Source organism: Carcharodon carcharias, chromosome 18 (genome assembly GCF_017639515.1).
Source record: "Carcharodon carcharias isolate sCarCar2 chromosome 18, sCarCar2.pri, whole genome shotgun sequence".
In the NCBI taxonomy this organism is placed as follows: domain Eukaryota; kingdom Metazoa; phylum Chordata; class Chondrichthyes; order Lamniformes; family Lamnidae; genus Carcharodon; species Carcharodon carcharias.
In genome coordinates this window covers 73876876-73897801 of record NC_054484.1, presented here as the reverse complement: position 1 = coordinate 73897801, position 20926 = coordinate 73876876, and the positions used below count along the sequence as shown (strand labels likewise).

At 41.4% G+C, this 20926-nt stretch overlaps 1 protein-coding gene across 6 annotated transcripts in view; it reads left to right on the top strand.

Moving 5' to 3' along the window:
* Window positions 1-71: 71 nt before the first annotated feature.
* dcaf6 (ddb1 and cul4 associated factor 6) overlaps window positions 72-20926 on the top strand; it is a 178344-nt gene continuing 157489 nt past the window's right edge. For all 6 annotated transcript variants that reach the window (XR_005945770.1, XM_041210642.1, XM_041210641.1 and 3 more), the window contains exon 1: window positions 72-354. Coding sequence is in view for 5 of the 6 variants with exons in the window: in XM_041210642.1 (XP_041066576.1) it covers window positions 267-354 (88 nt within the window). In the remaining variant the exon portion in view is untranslated. The remainder of the gene's footprint in view (window positions 355-20926) is intronic.

Genomic DNA, 20926 nt, shown 5'->3' with positions numbered 1-20926 from the left:
CGAGGTGAGTTTGAGCGCGTCGAACTGACCCCTCCCCTCTCCTCCCACCCCCACCCCCGGGCCGTTTGAACGGGATCTCGCGATGTTTCGGGGTCTGACAGACGGGTATTCACCCAGCGCCAACATGACGGTGATCACCACAATAATAACAACGATGTGAAAAAGGAGCCGTTCGGCCCGGGCGGTTGTTTAACGGTGTCTGTTGGGTGGACAATGACGGACGCCCGCAGTAGTTGAGGTATTTGTGTAGTCGGCGGAGCGGCAGGATGTCACGTCCCACTAACCTGGTGTGGGATGTGAGGAAGCGCTCGCTGGGGCTGGAGGATCCCCGCTTAATTCGCTTGTCCTATTTAGGTAAGAAGTGGCTGCTGAGCTCCAGCTCAACCACCTTCCTGACACCAGCTCCAGCCCTGTCTCCTGACTCTATCCAGTTTATCAAGCATTGCGTGTTATAAAAAGGATTGTGTGACTTTTTTTTATGAACCGATTTCTATTTTCGGAGATAAATCTTGTCAACAAATATGTATTTTTGAGGTACATTTAATATTTTACTTCCTGGGGGTGGGAGAACTTAGCGGCTGGGTGAATATTTTTCTGTGTCGAATATACTTCTCCCAGAGCAAGTTTTATTTAAGATTATGAGGCAGAAGCTGCATTTGTTTTAAGATCGTTTAAAATGTGCAAATATGATATAATCGACAACAGGATATACGTAACGTTGAATGGACATTGGGTGTTTCTGTAGTATTGGGAAAATGTCTTAATTTCACCCCCCCCCCCCTCCTCCACCCCCCCCCCTCCTCCACCCCCCCTCCACCCCCCTCCTCTCCTCTCCTCCTCACCTCCTCCTCACACCCCCCCCCCCTTTCCCCCTTCCGCCCACCAACCTCGGTTTAATAGTTTCACAAAGTTTTTCTTCAACTTACCCACGGATTCATTTTTTTCATTTAAATTGCAAATACAATTCAATGAAAAGAAGCTAATTTTGATTAATACACACCACCAAGAGCTGTTGCTAAGCTAATGACGTAATAATAGCTAGATGATAGCGTTTCCGAAATGAAACATTTGACAAAAAAATCTAGGCTCGAGCATCCTTGAATATTTATTATAACACAACATTGTATATATGTGTGTGTATATATAGGAATATGACTAAACTTTGGTAATGAATCTCATTCCGGGGATGTAGGCTTTTATTATGTAGTGGTGCCCATTCTTCAAATTGCCAGGTAATGCATTATTTTCTACCCTTTCTTGATCGTTTCAAATTCATATCAATGACCATTCCTGCACCATCTTCGTATCATGTGATTAAAATAGTGGTGCCTATGAGATCCTTGAATTAAAATAAAATAAATTATTTATATCTGGTCCACCATATTGTATTTTTAAAAAGCACAACTTTGAATAATTGAGAGAAACTTCATTCAACTGTAAATTTAGTTTGCATTTTACATTTCGTCAAGTAGATCAGACCAATCAACAAGTTCTGTGTGTTTAATTTTTAAATGGCTAGCTTTCAAATTCATTCATCATATTTACTTATTCCAACTAATCAAAAAGGCTTGCAGTTCCTAACTGCATGGCCTCACTAAAAATAGTTGTCATTGACTGTCCCTTGATTTGAGGATGACATCTATTCAGGCACGAGTTTCTGCCATGGGTCTTCATGTGACTGAACCAGACCAATCCTGAACTCTCAGATCTTTGAGCATGTGGGACAGGATGACACACACAACAGTTGCATCTGGAGTGCAGGATTTGCTTCCTTCTCTTTGATTCTCTGCTGCTGCTTATCCTCATTAAGACGTTGTGACTCAAAGCGTGATGTAGCTTTATGGACATGTTCTCACCATTTTGAACGATTGGTAGCAAGCTCCTTTCAGTCATTAACGTCAAAACTGTTACGCTTCAAGGAGAGCTTCAGTATCTTTGAATAGTTTTTGTCCTCCCCTGGAATATTGGCCATTTGAGATTTGAAAAAGCAGGACTCGATGGGAGGGGTAGGCTTTTCGTCCATCCGGATACAATGTTTAGTCCATCAAAGTTGATTTTGCATGTATTTTGTCTGAATGCTTGTGGAACTGGCTTCAGGAAGATATGCTAGAGTTTGTTTGATGGTCCTCCCATTGAAACCGGAGGATGTGGTGGAGATGTTGCTGATGGAATTTCTGTAGTGCTCTTAATGTGTCACTGATACAGGCCTCACTACAGGACAGGAGTGTGGTGATGACAACTGCTCTGATCACTAGGACTCCTGTTGACTTACGGGGATCTTTGTTGTCTAACACTCGCTGCCATAGTTTGTAGAAAGCTGAGCAGGTGCAGCTGATCTGGTGCCGGATCTCCTTGTCAATGGTGACCTGGTTGCTGCCAAGGTATGGGAAGTGCTCAACGTATTCCAGAGTTTTTTCTTCAATAATTATCAGTGTTGGAATATTTGACTGACCAGGAGTGGATTGATATGTGCTTTGTTTTGGCAACGTTCAAGGACAGGTTGAGTTTCTTTATGCTAGATTGAAGAGATCAAGAATTGCTTGCAAATCTGGTGCAGAGTGGGCAATGTCACTGAAGTCATCCACAAACTGTAGATCATGTGGTCAGAGGTGGTCAGTTTAATTTTGGCACATAGGTGACTAGCTTAAAGTTTTTTTTTTCATCTCGTTGGTATTTAATACCTGCACCAGAGGGCAGTTGATCTTTAATGAGGTGAATAGCCACTGTCAGGTAGATTATAAATAGTATGGGGAATATCACACAGCCTTGCTTGACACCAGTCCAGATTTTGAAGGCATCTGTTTCAGATCTCCCACTCAACAGTTGCAGTCATGTCATCATTAAGCAGTTGCAGGATTGTGATGAAGTTTCTTGGACGTCCAAATCTTTGGAGTACAATCCATGGAGCCTTGTGATTTACTGAGTCAAATACTTTTGTCAGGTCGTTGAAGGCAATGAGGAGTTCCTGGTGGCATTCTCAGCATTTTTCTTTTATTTGTCGCAACAAAGATCACGTCCAAGGATCCTCTGGAAGGTTTAAAGCCACACCATAAACTCTAATCAACGGTTCAGATCTTATATTTATATACAGCCACCCAGTCTGTTATCAGAACAACAACATATATTTATGTAAAGCCTTCAAAGAGGCATGATTTTTAAAAATGGAGTGCATGCAGCCCTAATAAGGGGTCTAAATCTCCACTTGAATAATTGAATAGACTATGGAGGTTCCAAATAGTCTGCTCAGCTCAACAATGGCCCAGCAGAAAGATGGAATTGGTGGCAAGAATATGAAGTTTGTGGCTTGAAGTCTAAGACAATTTCCTTGTCTTCCCAATATTTGGTTGCAGTAATTATAGTTCATCCAAGACTAGATGCCTCATGAGTAGTCTGACAGCATGTACAGTGAAGGAGTCTTTGAGAGGTAATGTAAAGATAGAGCTGGGTGTACTGAAATTAGCTTCTGCCCACATATCCGTGCCTTCATCAAGACTGCCTTCTTTTAGCTCTGGAACATCGCCTGACTCCGTCCCAGCCTCAACTTATCTGCTGGTGAAACTTTCATTCATTTCTTTGTTATCTCTAAACTTTATTATTCCAAAATTTTCCTGACTGGCCGCCCATTTTCCAGCCCCTATAAACTTGAATTCACCCAAATCTCTATTTGTATTCTAACTCGGTCTTAGCCTTGTTGACCCTGTTGTCACCTCTATACTCGCTGACCTATATTGATTCCTTATCCCGCCTTATCTCTGAATTTTCCTCCAGCCCTACAACTCTCTGATGTCTGCACTCCTCTAATTCTAACCTCTTCTGCATTACTTGTTTTAGCCATTCCACAATTGACATCCATGTCTTCAACCACCTAGGCCCTAAGCTCTTGAGTTGCCTCCCTAAATCTCTACACCTCTTCAATTCTGTCTTTTTTTATGGAGTTCCTTAAAACCTATTTGTTGACCAAGCTATTGGTCACCTGGCTTAATTTCTACTTACATAGTTCTGTGTCAAATATTGTTTGATAACACTTCGTGAAATGCCTTGGGCCATTTTACTACATTGCAGACATTATTTAAATGCAAACTTTTGATGGTATCTTACACATGGAAGCTGATCCCAAATCTATAGATGTTGGATCTATAGGTGTACAGTCAACCCCTCTTTGTCCTTTTGTCTATGACATCTTTTGGCAATCTCCACCTATCACTGGCCCTCTATCCAGCTCTACTTGTTCCACCCCACCTTAAACCAGCTTATATTTCACCTCTCTTCTATTCTTCCTTAGTTCTGTTGAAGAGTCATACGGACTCGAAACGTTAACTGTATTCCTCTGCTGAGTTTTTCTAGGTATTTTTATTTTTGTTTTGTTTTGGATTTTCAGCATCTGCAGTTTTTTGCTTTTATCTTAGGAAGAGAAGTTGTCAGCTTTTGCAGGGATAATGGTGTGATGATGATTGTTTTAAAAGGGGAGGGCATAGTACCTGAAGGGGGAATCCATTTTCATTGTCAGTTGACGTGGGTGCCAGGAAGAGAATGTGTTCAAAAGAGTACATGTATACAGATGACGCCCACCACTACCTTTCCACTACCGCTTTAATTTCACCACTGCTCCCATTCCTGTGCTGCTTACATAGAATCACATAAATTATATAGCATAGAAATGAACCATATAGACCAACGAGCCCATACCAGCTTTTATGCTGTACTCGAGCCAATATCTCTCCAATTTCCTCCAGCCAGCATCATGAGATCTTGCCAAAATCTTGTACATTTGCCACTTGCCACCGATTCCATCACTTTACCTGGTCACTATCTTGGGTTGGTTGTTTGCAACCTCAGTGTCCTACTTGACCATGAGTTGAGCTGCCGACCTACATGCTTTCCATCAGAAATCTCACTTATTTCATCACCCACCTCTATGCCTGCCTCAGCCCATTTGCAGCTGCAAACCTAATTCATGCCGTTGCCCGCTCCAGACTCAATGATTACATTGCTTTACCACCTTTCTCTTTCTATAAACTAAAGCTCGTCCAAAATTCTTGCTTATATCCAATTCCGCACCGAATTCTCCCTATCACTCCTATCTTTGGTAACCTATATGGGCTTCCAGTCTCCCAATGCTTTCAGTTTAAAATTCTCATCCTTGAGTTTAAACCCCTTCGTGGCCTTGTCGCCCTTCTCCCCATCTGTAATTTCCTACAGCCCTGTAAATACCTGAAATACTTTTTTTCTCTGATCTCCTGCATTCCTTCCTCATTTTGCCATGCCGTTTGCAGAAGTGCTTTCAATCTTCTGGGCCACTACACCTGCAATTCCCTTCTGAAATCCCTCTCCATATCATTGCCCTCTGTAAACGTCCTCCTTAAAACTTACGTCACTCCAATATATTCACTGGTTTCCATCTCTTTCATCTGATTACATCTCTGTGAAGTACTTGGGGCATTTTTTAAAGGCAGTGTATGAACAAAAGCTGTTGTTCCCAGATACCTAGAAAAATTGATTTCTATCTCATCTATGTAGTTGTGAACTCTGTTCTATCTTTGGTGTGGTGCACTGACAGTTCAGCTGTCTGTACTATTGAGTGTTGGATTGTGGGTTTGCATCTACAGTTCTCAACATAGTTGGTTCCTGGTTTGATTCCACTGTTGGGAAAGGAGCCAAGTAGTGGCTAGTGATTTCTTAATAGGAAGGGGAAAAAAATCAATTGAGTTTCCATGGACAGCTACTATTCACTTATTTTCTCTTGCCATTTTTATTCCAATCGCTCATTTTCTACAGGTGTTGATTTCTTGCCAGGGCATTTGTCTGTAACATCTATGGGTGGTATTTCCAGTTCATTTAATTTGAAAGGTACCAAAACTGAAAAGATATGTATCTTTAGCAGAAAATCCAAGAAAAGCAGAAATGCATTAGAAAATCGACATGATACCACTGAACAATGATCTTAAGATCCTTAAGCGCGACCTCAGCCTCTCAATAGCATTTGGCACAGTCAATCATTTCATCCTTTCCATTCTCTCAGCTGTGATCCTCCTTGAGATGATTACCTTCAATTGGTTCTGTTTCTGCTGATCCTAACAAAACCAGCATAGCTGCAGCAATATCATCTCCTCCTGCTTGGCCTAAATAGCCAAGTGGTTATGGTACTGGGTTTGTAAGCCCAAGATCAAGAGTTCAAATCTCACAATGGCAAACTATGAAACAATGTAACTTCATCTGAAACAGATGGAAACAGGTTTACTCAAAAGAGTATCAAGAGTTCAAATCTCACAATGGCAAACTATGAAACAATGTAACTTCATCTGAAACAGATGGAAACAGGTTTACTCAAAAGAGTATCAAGAGTTCAAATCTCACAATGGCAAATTATGGAACAATGTGACTTCATCTGAAACAGATGGAAACAGGTTTGTACTCGAAAGAGTATCATCTCCTCCTCCAGTGTCCAAGATTCCATCTTTGGCCTTTCCATGTTTACATTCTATTTCTTGAAAATACTATTTTCAGACATAAGGCAGTTTTCATATTGAGGGAATCTGTTGGTAGATTTTTTCGGTGTTATCGGGACAAAGATTGAGGACTACAACTCTTGACATGCTCGGTGCTCCCAAGCCCAGTGGGTGGCCTGCATATGCTCGATTCTGGGTTCCCTTTGGCTGGGAAGGTGCTGTGAAAACCCAACCATGGAACATAGAAATTTGGCGGCAGTGCGAAAGTGATAGTTTTTAGCCTGGAGCTGAGGAGGTAACAGAAAGTTGCTAGCTCCATATAGCTGAAGTACTGTTGATAACTCCCAGCAGCTGGGGCTCAAAGAAGTCCAGGAGCAGTAGTTGTTTGGTGCAGCTGGGGAGATTGGGCTTCTTTGAGCTCCAGAAGCAATTGTCAGCTCAGTGAAGCTGATTTGAAACAGCCTGCTCTGTGAAGCTGGCAGTTGGGTGGGGTTTTTTAATTCATTCATGCGATGTGGACATCGCTGGCTAGGTCATCATTTATTGCCCATCCCTAATTGCCCTTGTAAAGGTGGTGGTGAGCTGCCCTCTAGAACTGCTGCAGTCCATATGGTATGGGTGCTGTTGGGGAGGGAGTTCCAGGATTTTGACTCAGCAACATTGAAGAACGACGATATATTTCCAAGTCAGGATGGTGTGCGGCTTGGAGGGGAACTTGCAGATGGTGGTGTTCCCATGTATCTGCTGCACTTGTCCTTCTAGATGGTAGTGGTCATGGGTTTGGAATTTGCTGAGTAAGGAGCCTTGGTAATTTCCTGCAGTGCAACTTGTAGGTGGTACACACTGCTGCCACTGTGCGTCAGTAGTGGAGGAGTGAATGTTGAAGGTGGTGGATGAGGTGCCAGTCAAATGGGCTGCTTTGTCCTGGATGGTGTCCGGTTTCTTGAGTGTTGTTGGAGCTGCACTCATCCAGGAAAGTGGAGCGTATTCCCTCACACTCCTGACTTGTGCCTTGTAGACAGTGGACAGACTTTAAAAAGTCAGGAGGTGAACTGGAGAGCTGGAATGGTGTTGGTAATTGGATGCTGGAGTGCAGCCTTGTGAGTCTAGTGGAATGCAGTCACGGAGAAGAGATTGAGCAGTTAGGAAGCAAGTAGTTATTGGGACAGTCTGACTTGGAGCTGTTGTTGAGGGAAATCTGCTAGGCTCTCAGAAGAGAGGAGTTGAAATCCCTCATGAGTAAGATAGAGTTTTAAAGGATTTTGATGTCTCATGGTAATCACTGATGTCTGGGTGGGCTGCTGAGAGATTCATGGGACCTGTCTTGGTTGCGTCCGCCATTTAACATGCAATTTCACAGAATCTCAGAATTGTTATGGTGCAGAAGGAGGCTATTCAGCCCACCATATCTGCACCGGCTCTCTAAATGATCATTATGACTTAGTGTCATTCTCCTGCCTTTTCTCCACACCTTTGCACATTATTTCTATTCAAATAATCATCTAATGCCCTCTTGAATGCCTCAATTGAACCTGCTTCCACCACACTTCCAGTCAGTGAATTCCAGACTCGAGCCACTCACTGTGGGGAAAAAGGTTTTCCTCACACCACATTTGCTTCTTTTGCAAATCACTTTAAATCTGTGCCCTCTCGTTCTTGATCCTTTTATAAACGGGAACGGTTTTTCTCTATCCACTCTATCCAGCACCCCTCATGATTTTGAACACCTCTATCAAATCACCTCTTAGATATCGCTCCAAGGGGAACAATCCCAACCTCTCCAATCTATCTTCGTAACTGAAGTTTCTCTTCCCTGGAACCAATCTTGTAAACCTTTTGCATTCTCTCCGATGCGTTAACATCCTGCCTACAGTGAGGCACCCAGAACTGTATACCATACTCCAGCTGAGGTCTAGTAAGTTTCTTGCTATTTGCAAACTTTGAAATTGTCTTATATAAGCTCAGCATAACCTCCTTGCTTTTGTACTCTATGCCCCTTTTAATAAAGCCCAGGATACTGTATGCTTTAATTGCTCTCTCCACCTGCCCTTCCACCTTCAATAGTCTATGCACATATACACCCAGATCCTTCTGCTCCTGCACACCCTTAAGAATTGTACCCCTTATTTCATATTGTCTCTCCATGTTCTTCCTGCCAAAATGAATCACTTCACACTTCTCTGTATTGAACTTCATCTGCCACCTATCTGCTCATTCCACCAACTTGTCTATGTCCTTTTGAAGTTCTACACTGTCCTCCTCACAGTTTACAATGCTTCCAAGTTTCTTATCATCTGCAAACTTTGAAATTGTCCCCTGCACACCAAGATCTAGATCATTAATATATATCAAGAGAAGAAAGGGTCCCAATACCGATCCCTGGGGAGCTCCGCTACAAACCTTCCTCCAGCCTGAAAAATATCATTGACCATTACTCTCTAGATAAAAGCAAAATACTGCGGATGCTGGAAATCTGAAACAAAAACAAAAATAGCTGGAAAAGCTCAGCAGGGTCTGACAGCATCAGCAGAGAGGAACACAGTTAACATTTTGAGTCTCTGTTTCCTATTACTTTGCCAATCTTGTATTTGTGATGTGTTCGACCACAGTTTGACTGTTAATTCATGTTTACCTTATGTTAATTCTGTATGTTAGAGTCTAAGATAGATAGTATTGACTGTTTGATTTGTTAAGAGCATAAGAACAGGAGTAGGCTGTTCAGCCCATTGAACCTATTCTGCCATTCAATTAGATCATGGCTAATCATCTATCATACTGCCACTTTCCCGTATTATCTCCATATCCCTTGATATCATTAGTCTCCAGAAATCTATCGATTTCTGTCCTGAAAATGCTCAATGATTGAGCTTCCAGAGGCCTCTGGGTAGAGAATTCCAAAGATTCACCACCCTCTGAGTGAAGAAATTCCTCCTCATCTCAGTCTTAAATGGACTACCCCTTATCCTCAGCTTATATCCCCTGGTTTTAGACTCACTAGCCAGGAGAAACATCTTATCTACATCCACCCTGTCATGCCCTGTAAGAATTTTGTCAATTTCAATTAGGTCACCCCTCATTCTTTGGAACTATAGGGAATACAGACCCAGTCTCCCCAATCTTTCCTCATAAGATAGGCACCCAACCCAGGGATTTATCTGGTGAACCTCCGTTGCACTCCCTCTGTGACAAGTATATCCCTCCTGAGATAAGGGAACCAAAATTGTACACAATACTTCAGGTGAGGTCTCACCAAGGACTCTTGTATGGTAAAAGTTTCTTCTGTTTGTTTGAAACCATGGAAAATTATGGCTTTATTCTCAGAGTAAATGACTGGGATTTCAATTTTTGTCTACTCTACAACAAAAGTCACTGGTCCCTAACTGGTTTGTAACAAAATATATGTTGGCAACACTCAATTTTACAATCATCTTTATGTTGTCAGGTTGCCTTGATGTCAAGCTACAGATGAACCTGAATTCTGGAAAGATAAAAGCTATCTTCTTTGGTTCCCAGCAGAAGCTTAATAAGGCTGATTCAGATGCTGGTCTTATCTGTCACCAAGAAAACATAAGATGATAAGAAGTAGGAGCAGGAGTAGACCATATGATAGGTTGAACTGCTGCTCCATTCAATAAAGTCATGGCTGACCTTCGACTTCAAATCCACTTTTCCACCTGCTCCCCATATTTCTTGATTTCCTGAGAAACAAAAAATCTGTTTATCTCAGCCTTTGAATATATTCAGTGATGGAGCATCCACAATCCCCTGGGATAGAGAATTCCAAAAATTCACAATTTCTTGTGTGGAGAAATTTCTCCTTACTTCAGTCATAAATGATCACCCCCTTATCCTGAGACTCTGCCCCATGTTCTAGATTCCCCAACCAAGGGAAATGACCTATCAGCATTTACCCTGTCAAGTCCCTTCTATATGCCTTCACCCCTAGCTTTCACCGTTTGAAAGCTGATGAAACTCTTGTTCATGCTTATGTTTCCCTGAGGTTTCTTGAAAACACTTCTTAGCTTCCGAAGCTCCTCTTTATACAAACTCCTACTTGTCCCAAGTTTCGCACTTGCATGCTATCATACATTAACCCTTGCTCACCTGTCAGTTATATCCTTGCTAATTTCCATTGGATCCCAAAACACCAAATACAAACCTCTACAAGCTTGGCCTAAATAGCCAAGTGGTTATGGTACTGGGTTTGTAACCCCAAGATCAAGAGTTCAAATCTCACAATGGCAAACTATGGAACAATGTAACTTCATCTGAATAGGAACAGATGGAAACGTGTTTGTACTCGAAAGAGTTACAAACCCCTACAAGTGGAGCTCATTAAAACCCAGGATGATGGATGAGAAATCTAATGTATGACAGAATGTGGATGCTGGAGTTTTTGATAAGCTTCCCACCTAGTCTGCAATTTCCTTCTGCCTTAAGTTCCAGTCACAACCTGCAATTTGGGACCCTGTGCTCCTCTCTTTCTCACTATTCTATCTCAGTGAGAGCTTTCAGCTGTTTTGGTCTTATTCTTTGGGGCTTATTTCCTAAACACTTTGCTTTGCTATTTCCTATCTAGTTTTCAGAAAATCTTAAAACCTTCCTTCTCAATTTCCTTGAAACAAGCCTCCTAAATTCTTAGCTGCTCCATCTGTATCCCTTCTGTGTGAAGCTCCATTGGGTGTTCATATTATGTTAAACAAGCTATACAGATCTAAGTTGTTGATTTTTTATGCAAAGAGACTTAATTTTGTGAAAATGAGGAGCAGTCTCTTCATGCGCTGTTTCCTGGAGAAAAATTTGTCACAATGCTGAATGAGTATTTGAAATCATTTATTTTCAATTACATAGAATAGTCACAAGCTGCTAACTAAGTGTGACTTAATATGATGAAAGTATGTGTTGTATAGTTCAGTTGTTATACATGTATAGTGTGAGGGATGTACATCTAACGTGGTTTCAGCCCTGAAATTTCAGCCCGGGTTCAGGAACCTGATGTCTGGACCATTCTCAGGTCCTGACCCGGCACCACATCAGCATCAGTCATGTAACTCTTTCGAGTACAAACACATTTCCATCTGTTTCAGATGAAGTTACATTGTTTCAAAGTTTGCCACTGTGAGATTTGAACTCTTGATAATCTTTTAAATCTTTTAAATTTTGAACTCTTGATACTCTTTCGAGTACAAACCTGTTTCCATCTGTTTCAGATGAAGTTACATGTTTCACAGTTTGCCATTGTGAGATTTGAACTCTTGACACTCTTTCGAGTACAAACCTGTTTCCATCTGTTTCAGATGAAGTCACATTGTTCCATAGTTTGCCATTGTGAGATTTGAACTCTTGATCTTGGGGTTACAAACCCAGTACCATAACCACTTGGCTATTTAGGCCAAGCCTTTTGAGTACAAACCCATTTCCATCTGTTTCAGATGAAGTTACATTGTTTCATAGTTTGCCATTGTGAGATTTGAACTCTTGATCTTGGGGTTAACAAACCCAGTACCATAACCACTTGGCTATTTAGGCCAAGCCTATCAGTCATGTAACTCTTTCGAGTACAAACCCGTTTCCATCTGTTTCAGATGAAGTTACATTGTTTCATAGTTTGCCATTGTGAGATTTGAACTCTTGATCTTGGGGTTAACAAACCCAGTACCATAACCACTTGGCTATTTAGGCCAAGCCTATCAGTCATGTAATGTGAATTTTAATGCAAAAGACCCTAATTGGCCTGGAGGCAATTTTGGCACCCAATTAGGGATGCTGGGCACCAGAAGGAGATAGGATATAGTTCTGTGGGGTGATTTTAAAAGGCAAATTGCAGCCATCACTGGGCTTACCATTGCCTGGAGGAATAGAGTGAGCAGAGGGCCAGCAGCCTCACCGTCCACACAAGTGCTCAAAGGCTCACTGCTCAAGTACTTGGACTACTCTGCTCAAGGGACGGCAACTTTGTGCCACTGCAAGAGAACCTAATATTGGAAAATGTTTCATTAGTAGCCACAATCAATACTTGTTCCCTGTTATGTTCCCAACAGTCATGTGTTAATATGCCCTAAACTATTTGAGTTTCCCTTTAGTAACTGAAAGTTTAATTCTGTCACTCTCCAATATATTAACAAGCTCTTCAACGAGCTTAAAAGCAAGTTAATTGGAGGCATGTGTGTTGCCAGCCATCCTCCACCACTCACTTTCTCTCCCTTTAAAAATTCCAGTGTGTCACAGAGATATTGCAAGACTGGCCTGTCATTTGGGAGCTCTAATTTCAGAGGACAACTGCAGCTGACCTCGCCCCAGGGGCCTGCCCAAGATGTCAGATTTTTAATGGCATACTTATGGAATGTAAATCTATTTTTTTCTGCATGATTATTTTTTTCTTTTAGCCTTAGAAACTTACTCTAACTGAAAAGTAAATAACAAGAGAGAGCATTAATATGAACAAAACAAAAACAGAATTACCTGGAAAAACTCAGCAGGTCTGGCAGCATCAGCAGAGAAGAAAAGAGTTGACGTTTCGAGTCCTCATGACCCTTAAACAGAACTGAGTGAATGTTAGGAGGGGGGTGAAATACAAGCTGGTTTAAGGTGGGGGGGGATGGGAGGAGAGAAGTTGGGGGGGTGGTGTGGTTGTAGGGACAAGCAAGCAGTGATAGGAGCAGATAATCAAAAGATGTCACAGACAAAGGAACAAAGAGGCATTGAAGGTGGTGATATTGTCTAAACGAATGTGCTAATTAAGAATGGATGGCAGGGCACTCAAGGTACAGCTCTAGTGGGTGGAGTGGAAAGACTAGCAGGGCATACAAGATTTAAAAATAATGGAAAAAGGTGGGAAAAGAAAAATCTATATAAATTATTGGAAAAAACAAAAGGCAAGGGGAAGAAACAGAGAGGGGGTGGGGATGGAGGAAAGAGTTCAAGATCTAAAGTTGTTGAATTCAATATTCAGTCTGGAAGGCTATAAAGTGCCTAGTCAGAAGATGAGGTGCTGTTCCTCCAGTTTGCAATGGGCTTCACTGGAACAATGCAGCAAGCCAAGGACAGAAATGTGGGCAAGAGAGCAGGGTGGAGTGTTAAAATGGCAAGCGACAGGGAGGTTTGGGTCATTCTTGCGGACAGACCGCAGGTGTTCTGCAAAGCGGTTGCCCAGTTTACGTTTGGTCTCTCCATTGTAGAGGAGACCGCATTGGGAGCATGAGGGCCCTGTCGTGACAACCGTGTCTGGCTCATCTCCCGCGCACCCGTCCTCACGTCTTCTCCTCCCTCCCAGAAACATGATAGGGTCCTCTTGTCCTCACTTATCGCCCCACTAGCCTCCGCATTCAAAGGATCATCCTCCACCATCTCTGCCAACTCCAGCATGATGCCACCACCAAACACATCTTCCCTTCACCCCTCCCCCGGCGGCATTCTGTAGGGATCGTTCCCTCCAGGACACCCTGGTCCACTCCTCCATCACCCCCTACTCCTCAACCCCTACCTATGGCACCTCCCCATGCCCATGCAAAAGATGCCACACCTGCCCCTTCACTTTCTCTCTCCTCACCGTCCAAGGGCCCAAACACTCCTTACAAGTGAAGCAGCATTTCACTTGCATTTCCCCCAACTTAGTCTACTGCATTTGTCGCTCCCAATGCGGTCTCCTCTACATTGGAGAGACCAAACGTAAACTGGGCGACCGCTTTGCAGAACACCTGCGTTCTGTCTGCAAGGAAGACCCAAGCCTCCCTGTCGCTTGCCATTTTAACACTCCACCCTGCTCTCTTGCCTACATTTCTGTCCTTGGCTTGCTGCATTGTTCCAGTGAAGCCCAATGCAAACTGGAGGAACAGCACCTCATCTTCCGACTAGGCACTTTATAGCCTTCTGGACTGAATATTGAATTCAGCAACTTTAGATCTTGAACTCTTTCCTCCATCCCCACCCCCTCTCTCTTTCTTCCCCTTGCCTTTTGTTTTTTCCAATAATTTATATAGATTTTTCTTTTCCCACCTGTTTTCATTATTTTTAAATCTTGTATGCCCTGCTAGTCTTTCCACTCCACCCCCACTAGAGCTGTACCTTGAGTGCCCTGCCATGCATTCTTAATTAGCACATTCGTTTAGATAATATCACCACCTTCAACATCTGTCCCTTTGTCTGTGACATCTTTTGATTATCTGCTCCTATCACTGCTTGCTTGTCCCTACAACCACACCACCCCACCCCCCCCAACTTCTCTTCTCCCCCCCCACCCCCCAACCGACCTTAAACCAGCTTGTATTTCACCCCCTCCTAACATTCACTCAGTTCTGTTGAAGGGTCATGAGGACTCGAAATGTCAATTCTTTTCTTCTCCACCAATGCTGCCAGACCTGCTGAGTTTTTCCAGGTAATTCTGTTTTTGTTTTGGATTTCCAGCATCTGCAGTTTTTAGTTTTTATCTCTGCATTAATATGAAGGTTGGATTGATGTTTATATTGGAAAAGAATATTGAAACTTATTGTCAAAGAAGAATTTCAAGTCCATAACAAATACTTCCAAATCTGTACTGGTGTATGACAAAATGATTAAGCCATATAAATTTGTTTGAATTGTTTTAAGGATATTCAGAATTAATGGATGATAAAGAGGTGAATGTCTAATTTTTAAAATTTATTTGTTCATGGGATGTGGACGTCACTGGCTAAGTCAGCATTTATTGCCCATCTCTAATTGTCCTTGTTCAGAGTGCATTTAAGTGCCAACCAAATTGCCGTGTGTCTGGAGTCACATGTAGGCCAGACCAGGTGAGGACAGCAGATTTCCTTCCCTGAAGGACATCAGATGAATTTTTACGACAAACAACAATGGTTTGCCTTTATCATTGAATTCAAACTTCACCATCTGCTGTGGTGGGATTCGAACTTGTGTCCCCAGAGCATAACCCTGGGTCTCTGGTTTCACTTGGTAAGGAATTTGGACATTTTTTGCTAAAATGTTAAAATTTTATTTAAAATATTTTCTTCTATAAAATGGGGTCTACTTTGAATTAAAAACCATTCACTGTGTTTTCACCAGAACCCATCTTACTTTAATCCTGAAATTCTCTGTATTCATTCAAAATTAGAGAGCCATATTTATTGTCAGTTCGAAGTTGAACTCTGAAATGCTTTTGCTATATGGGAGAAATGAGGCAATGCACATACTCATCCATGGGTAATTGTAGGTTTCTGGTGAGATTTCCAGTTCGTTCTTGAATATGCTGTTAGTGGCCAGTGCTTTCATTGTCATATTTCAAAATGTTAACACAGATGAGTATGCACCCCATATTGGTATTGTCCTATCTGTCTGAGAACAGTCATGTTATTTGATGTCTATTTTGTGTGTTGGAGATAAATAAAAGCCTGCCATGTCACTCTGCTTAAAAGATAAAATGGATAATCTGAGGGTTAAGAATTACCTTTTTAAAATCGTAGAATTGTTACGGCGAAGAATTTAACATTGTGTTTTCATGTCACCTGGGACTCCATAGTATGAAGGAGCACACAACATTAAATTCAGCAAAGCCTCAGTTAAAAGATTTGACATGACCCTAAAATTGTGGATTTTTTTGTTTCAGACAATTTAAAGCAAGTCAAATATTGCATAGCTCACTATTGGCTGTATTCCTTTTGCTTCTGTGTAATTATAAATCATTAGTGAATAATGTGGGTAAGTCCAGAACTAGGAGGCACTGTTTTAAAATTAGGGTGTAGCTTTTTAGGACGAGATGAGGAGAATTTTTTTCTGAGGGCTGTGCAACTTTGGAACATTCTGTCTCAGAAAACAGTAGAGACGGGGGTCATTGAGTACCTTTAAGACAGGTAGATAGATTCTTGATAGACAAGGGAATCAAAGGTTACCGGCGGTAGATGGAAATGTGGAATTAGTAATACAAACAGATCAGCCGTGCTTTTATTGAATGGCGGAGCAGGCTCAACGGCCCGAATGATCTATTTCTGCTCCTATTTTGTATGTTCGTAAAGTTGACCAGCTTTTGCCTGAACTACACAACTTGATGGAATGGTGCTTTCTGCTCTTTTGCGTTGGCAGGTGAGCAGCCTATATAACGTCCTGTTCAAGTTATTGCAGTAAAATAATTCAGTAATTCAACTGAAGCACTCAAAAGGGAATTGGACTGTTATCTGAAAAGGAAGAATGTGCAGGGTTACGGGGAGAAGGCAGGAAAATGGAATTAGGTGAGTTTCTCAGAGAGCTGGTGCAGACACGGTGGCCCAAATGGGCTCCTTCTGCACCATAACAATTCTATGATTTTAGAAGGATAATTCTTAACCCTCTGGTTTGCAAATCTAGTTTACACTGTGCACAAGGGTACCACTTTTGAATCATGGGCCTGCCTATGGAAATTATGATGGGTTTGAATGTGAGGAAGAGAGCTGACCAAGAGCCCAAATGGTAACCATTCCCCTGGAATTTCCTTTTCACCTGTTCAGGAATGTCATTAACTACTGGAGATAGACTAATTTTATTTATGTATGTATGTGTTACCACACACAGTTCCTATTTCACAATATTCACAATATTGCCAAACCTTATGATACTTAGCAGTATCTGCTTCTATTACATTTTAATGGGTAATGCAAGAATGCCTTACTTTTGAATCTATGCCTGCCATTATATTTGCCTTTCAAGTGGTGCTATTTTGTTTCTCAAACTCTGTTGTCCAGTCATTTCTGCATTCAGCTTTCCTGCTGTTAAGCGCAATGTGTTTTACACACATCTTTTGAATTTGTTTAGACTAATGGAACTTCTGGTGCTAGGCACAACTTAATTGGAAAAAATTACTCTGAACTGCTAATTTAAGCTGTGGAACTGTGTAAGAGCAATTGTGAATTTATTAAATAAATACAATCTCAAGAAATGATCCTAATTTCAGAGCAATGAGTCAACTAGAAATTAATTAAATATTTAAATCCAAACTTCTGGAGTAATGGGACAGGTACAAATTAATGAAACAGATAAATAAAGAGCCTCAATTTGTGCAATTGGACAGACTCCACTTATAATGATTAAGTGGGGTCTCTTTAAAAAAAAATAACCTTAGTACATCGAATTGCATTTCTAGGACGCGGTGTATCTAGAAACTGCATACATCTTTATGCCAGGCATGGATGATAAATTATTTTTAATCAAAGAACTGACATTGGGATGATGGACCAAATGGCTTTCTTCTTTGCAGCATAATTCTATAATGAAATTAAGTTAATGAGAATTTTTAGCGAGTGAGACAGCTGGATTAATCAATTAATGTGCTTAAACAAAGGGAATCTAACTTTTGGGGGCAAATTTATCAAGTAAGTAAATTGGAACTGATTAAAGAAAATTGAGCTGCCCATGTACACCCCATTCTCTCTGTTCCTCTGTAGCTCCACCTACTGCTCTCCCTCCCTACTTCTCCAGACTTATTTGTCCTTTCATCTCTACTACTCATCATTTATAATACTTTTGCTGATCCTACATTCTCTACTTGCTCAAACTTCCCATCTTCCCAATGCCCACTACACGTGATGTTCACTACTCACCCACATGCTTACTTTATGTTACTTATTGTAATTACATCTCAGCAACATATTTCCTTCCCCTGTGCCCATTACTTCTAATGCCCACTACTCATTATCCAATCTTCACTCTCCATCAGCTTACTTTCCATCCACTACAACACATGTTATGACCAGGTGAGGAGAGGTTGAATTGCTCTCCTCTTTGCTCTTTTCTCATGTGATCGCAACAGGTTTTTTGTTTGAAAAGTATATACTTGCCATTTCATTGAGTACTTAACTGTTTATGCACTGTCATCACAAAAGAACCGATAGGATAGGTTTGAGTTTAACAAAGAAAGGGGGTTAGCTTTATTATACTTAAACCGATCTCAATAAAAGATGCACCAACTTTTGCATGCGCACATACACAAAATACAAATTACAGAGTAGGGAAGGGTAGGTTGGCCACATTGAGTCCATACAAGTTAAAAGGAATTCACAGCCTGTAGTCTGGTGACTTGGCTGGCTTCAAGCTGAATCAGGTGTACTTGCTGCTTTTGCTCAGTGGTCTTCTGCTTTTAGAGTTGAGGTGGTTTAAAACTGCAGATGGATGACCTGTTTTTCTGGAGACACAGCTGTGAAGTTTAGTTCTTTCTTTAAAATCCATCTGCTGCACACGGACAGAGTTGAACAATAGCAGACAGGGCCCAAAAGCTTGCAAGTTGGATGAGAAAGGAAGGATCTCTCTCAGCGTCTCAGCTGCTTGTCCTCCGTTCTGCTAAGAAAACCTCTGCTTAAACCATACAAAGGGCTGGCTTGTCATGTCACTGCCCTATCCAACTGACCAGTAATTCAAGCATGATCAAATACCCCAATTGTAACTTGAGTAGGTCAGGTCTGGGTATTCCCCCTCTTAGCCAGGGTCCCATTTTTCCAATGATAGGTTTGAATGTTTGTCTGCATCCAGTTGAGTATCTGTACATTGTGTTAATGCAATAGGAAAGAAAGTTCATTCAGTTTCTGCTGAGGTCATTGTCTTTAGGTTTTTGTAGACATGCTGTCTCCATCTCAGTGGGGTTGGAATGTGGAATGTACAGTAATGTAAATTAGGTAGCCATCTCAGCTGAGAGTTCAAGTCACTTTAGTCTGTTTTTTTTAAAAGGCCTGTTTTTTAAAAGTTCAATTCATGTTGACAGCTGGTGGATTAAAATCATTATTTGGCATAAACCGCATCTTCATGACAACACAAATGTTTATATATCATCAAAAGAAAGACATAAAAGATCAGTCTCTCTGCACTGACATCAGTACTTGGAGCTCTCTCCTGTACCTCATTGACCAGAATTGGACGCAGTAATCAGAGCTGAGCTTCCAAAACCATATCCTTTCCATCAGAAAGAGTGCTTTCCTCTGTAATATTATCTGATACTGTGTCTGCCTCAGCTCATCTGCTGCTGAAGCCCTCATCCATGCCTTTACTCAACTATTTCAATGTTGTGCTGGCTGGCTTCCCACCTTCCATCCTGCGTAATTTTGAGCTCATCCAAAATTCTGCTGCCCATATCCTAAATCGAGTCAACCCATCACCCCTGTGTTCACTGACCTATAATGGCTCCTGATCCACACTTGATTTTAAAATTCTCATCCTTCTGTTCAGTTATTCCTGTAACCTCCTCCAGTCCTACAACCCTCCAGATCTCAGTACTCCTCCTCTTTGTATACCTTTTTTAAAATAATTGTTCCAGTTTTAGCTGCCCAGAACCTCAGCTCTGGAATTCCCTCCCTAACTGTCTTTGTCTCTCACTGCTATTTTAAGCCACTCCTTAAAATCTATGGTAATGTCATCTGGCCAGAGAGACCTTGTATGAAATGAGTTTGTCCCACTTTGATCTAGTTTCTAGTGGTTATGGGCCAAGAGAACAAAACTCCTCAATTTGGCACCAATCGGCAGTCTTGCTTCTAAAAGCCAACGATGTAACAATAATATATAGGGAGTTGGTGGCTTTCTGTGCTTGGTATGTGATTTATTACTAGGCAGAGTTGAGGGAACTTTACTCTGAAATACCAGACCCTAGGCTGCTTGATGTTGGCACTGGGTGCTTAGAATACATTAACTGAGTAACAGAACAGTGAATGCTATTTGTGTTTTGCTGGTACTCTATATTACAATTTTGAAAACTTCTGGTCCATTACTAAGTTTCAATCTGGAAAATCTGCTAATTTTTATCCCATGATACTTCTAAAATACTGAAAGTGTCGCAAAACAGGCTTGTCAGTGAAGTTGAGGCCCATGGAATAAAAAGGACAGAGGTGGAATGAATACAAATTTGGCTGAGTGACAAGAAGCAGCATTTTTGGGAATGGTTATTTTTCAGCCTGGAGGAAGGTCTATCGTGGCGTTCCCAAGGGGTCAGTGCTAGGACCATTGCTTTTCTTTCTATATTAATGACTTAGACGGGAGTATAGCGTGCAATTTCAAAATTTGCAGGTGGGGAAAAAAAACTTGCAAGTATTGTGAATTGTGGTGAAGATGGTGATATACTTTGAGGACACAAACAGGCTGGTGGAATGGGCAGCCACGTAACAGGTGAAATTTAATGCAGAGAAATGTGAAATGATGCATTTTGATAGGAAGAATGTGAAACTCTGATATAAATTAAAGGCAACAATTTTAAATGGGTGGCAGAAGCAGACCTCCCTGGGGTTATATGTACACAAATTGTTGAAGGTGGCAGTGTAAGACAAGAAAGTGGTTTAAAAAGCATCCAGATCCTGGGCTTTATAAGTAGAGACATAGACAACAAAAATGAGGAAGTTATGATGAAGCTCTATATTAAAAAAAATTGGTTTGTAGTATTGTGTCCACTTGAGAAGGATGCGAAGGCTTTAGGGAAAGTGCAGGAAGAAGAGGACTGGAAAATAGCTAATGTAACCCCCGTGTTTAAGAAGGGAGTGAGGCAAAAGACGGGAAATTAC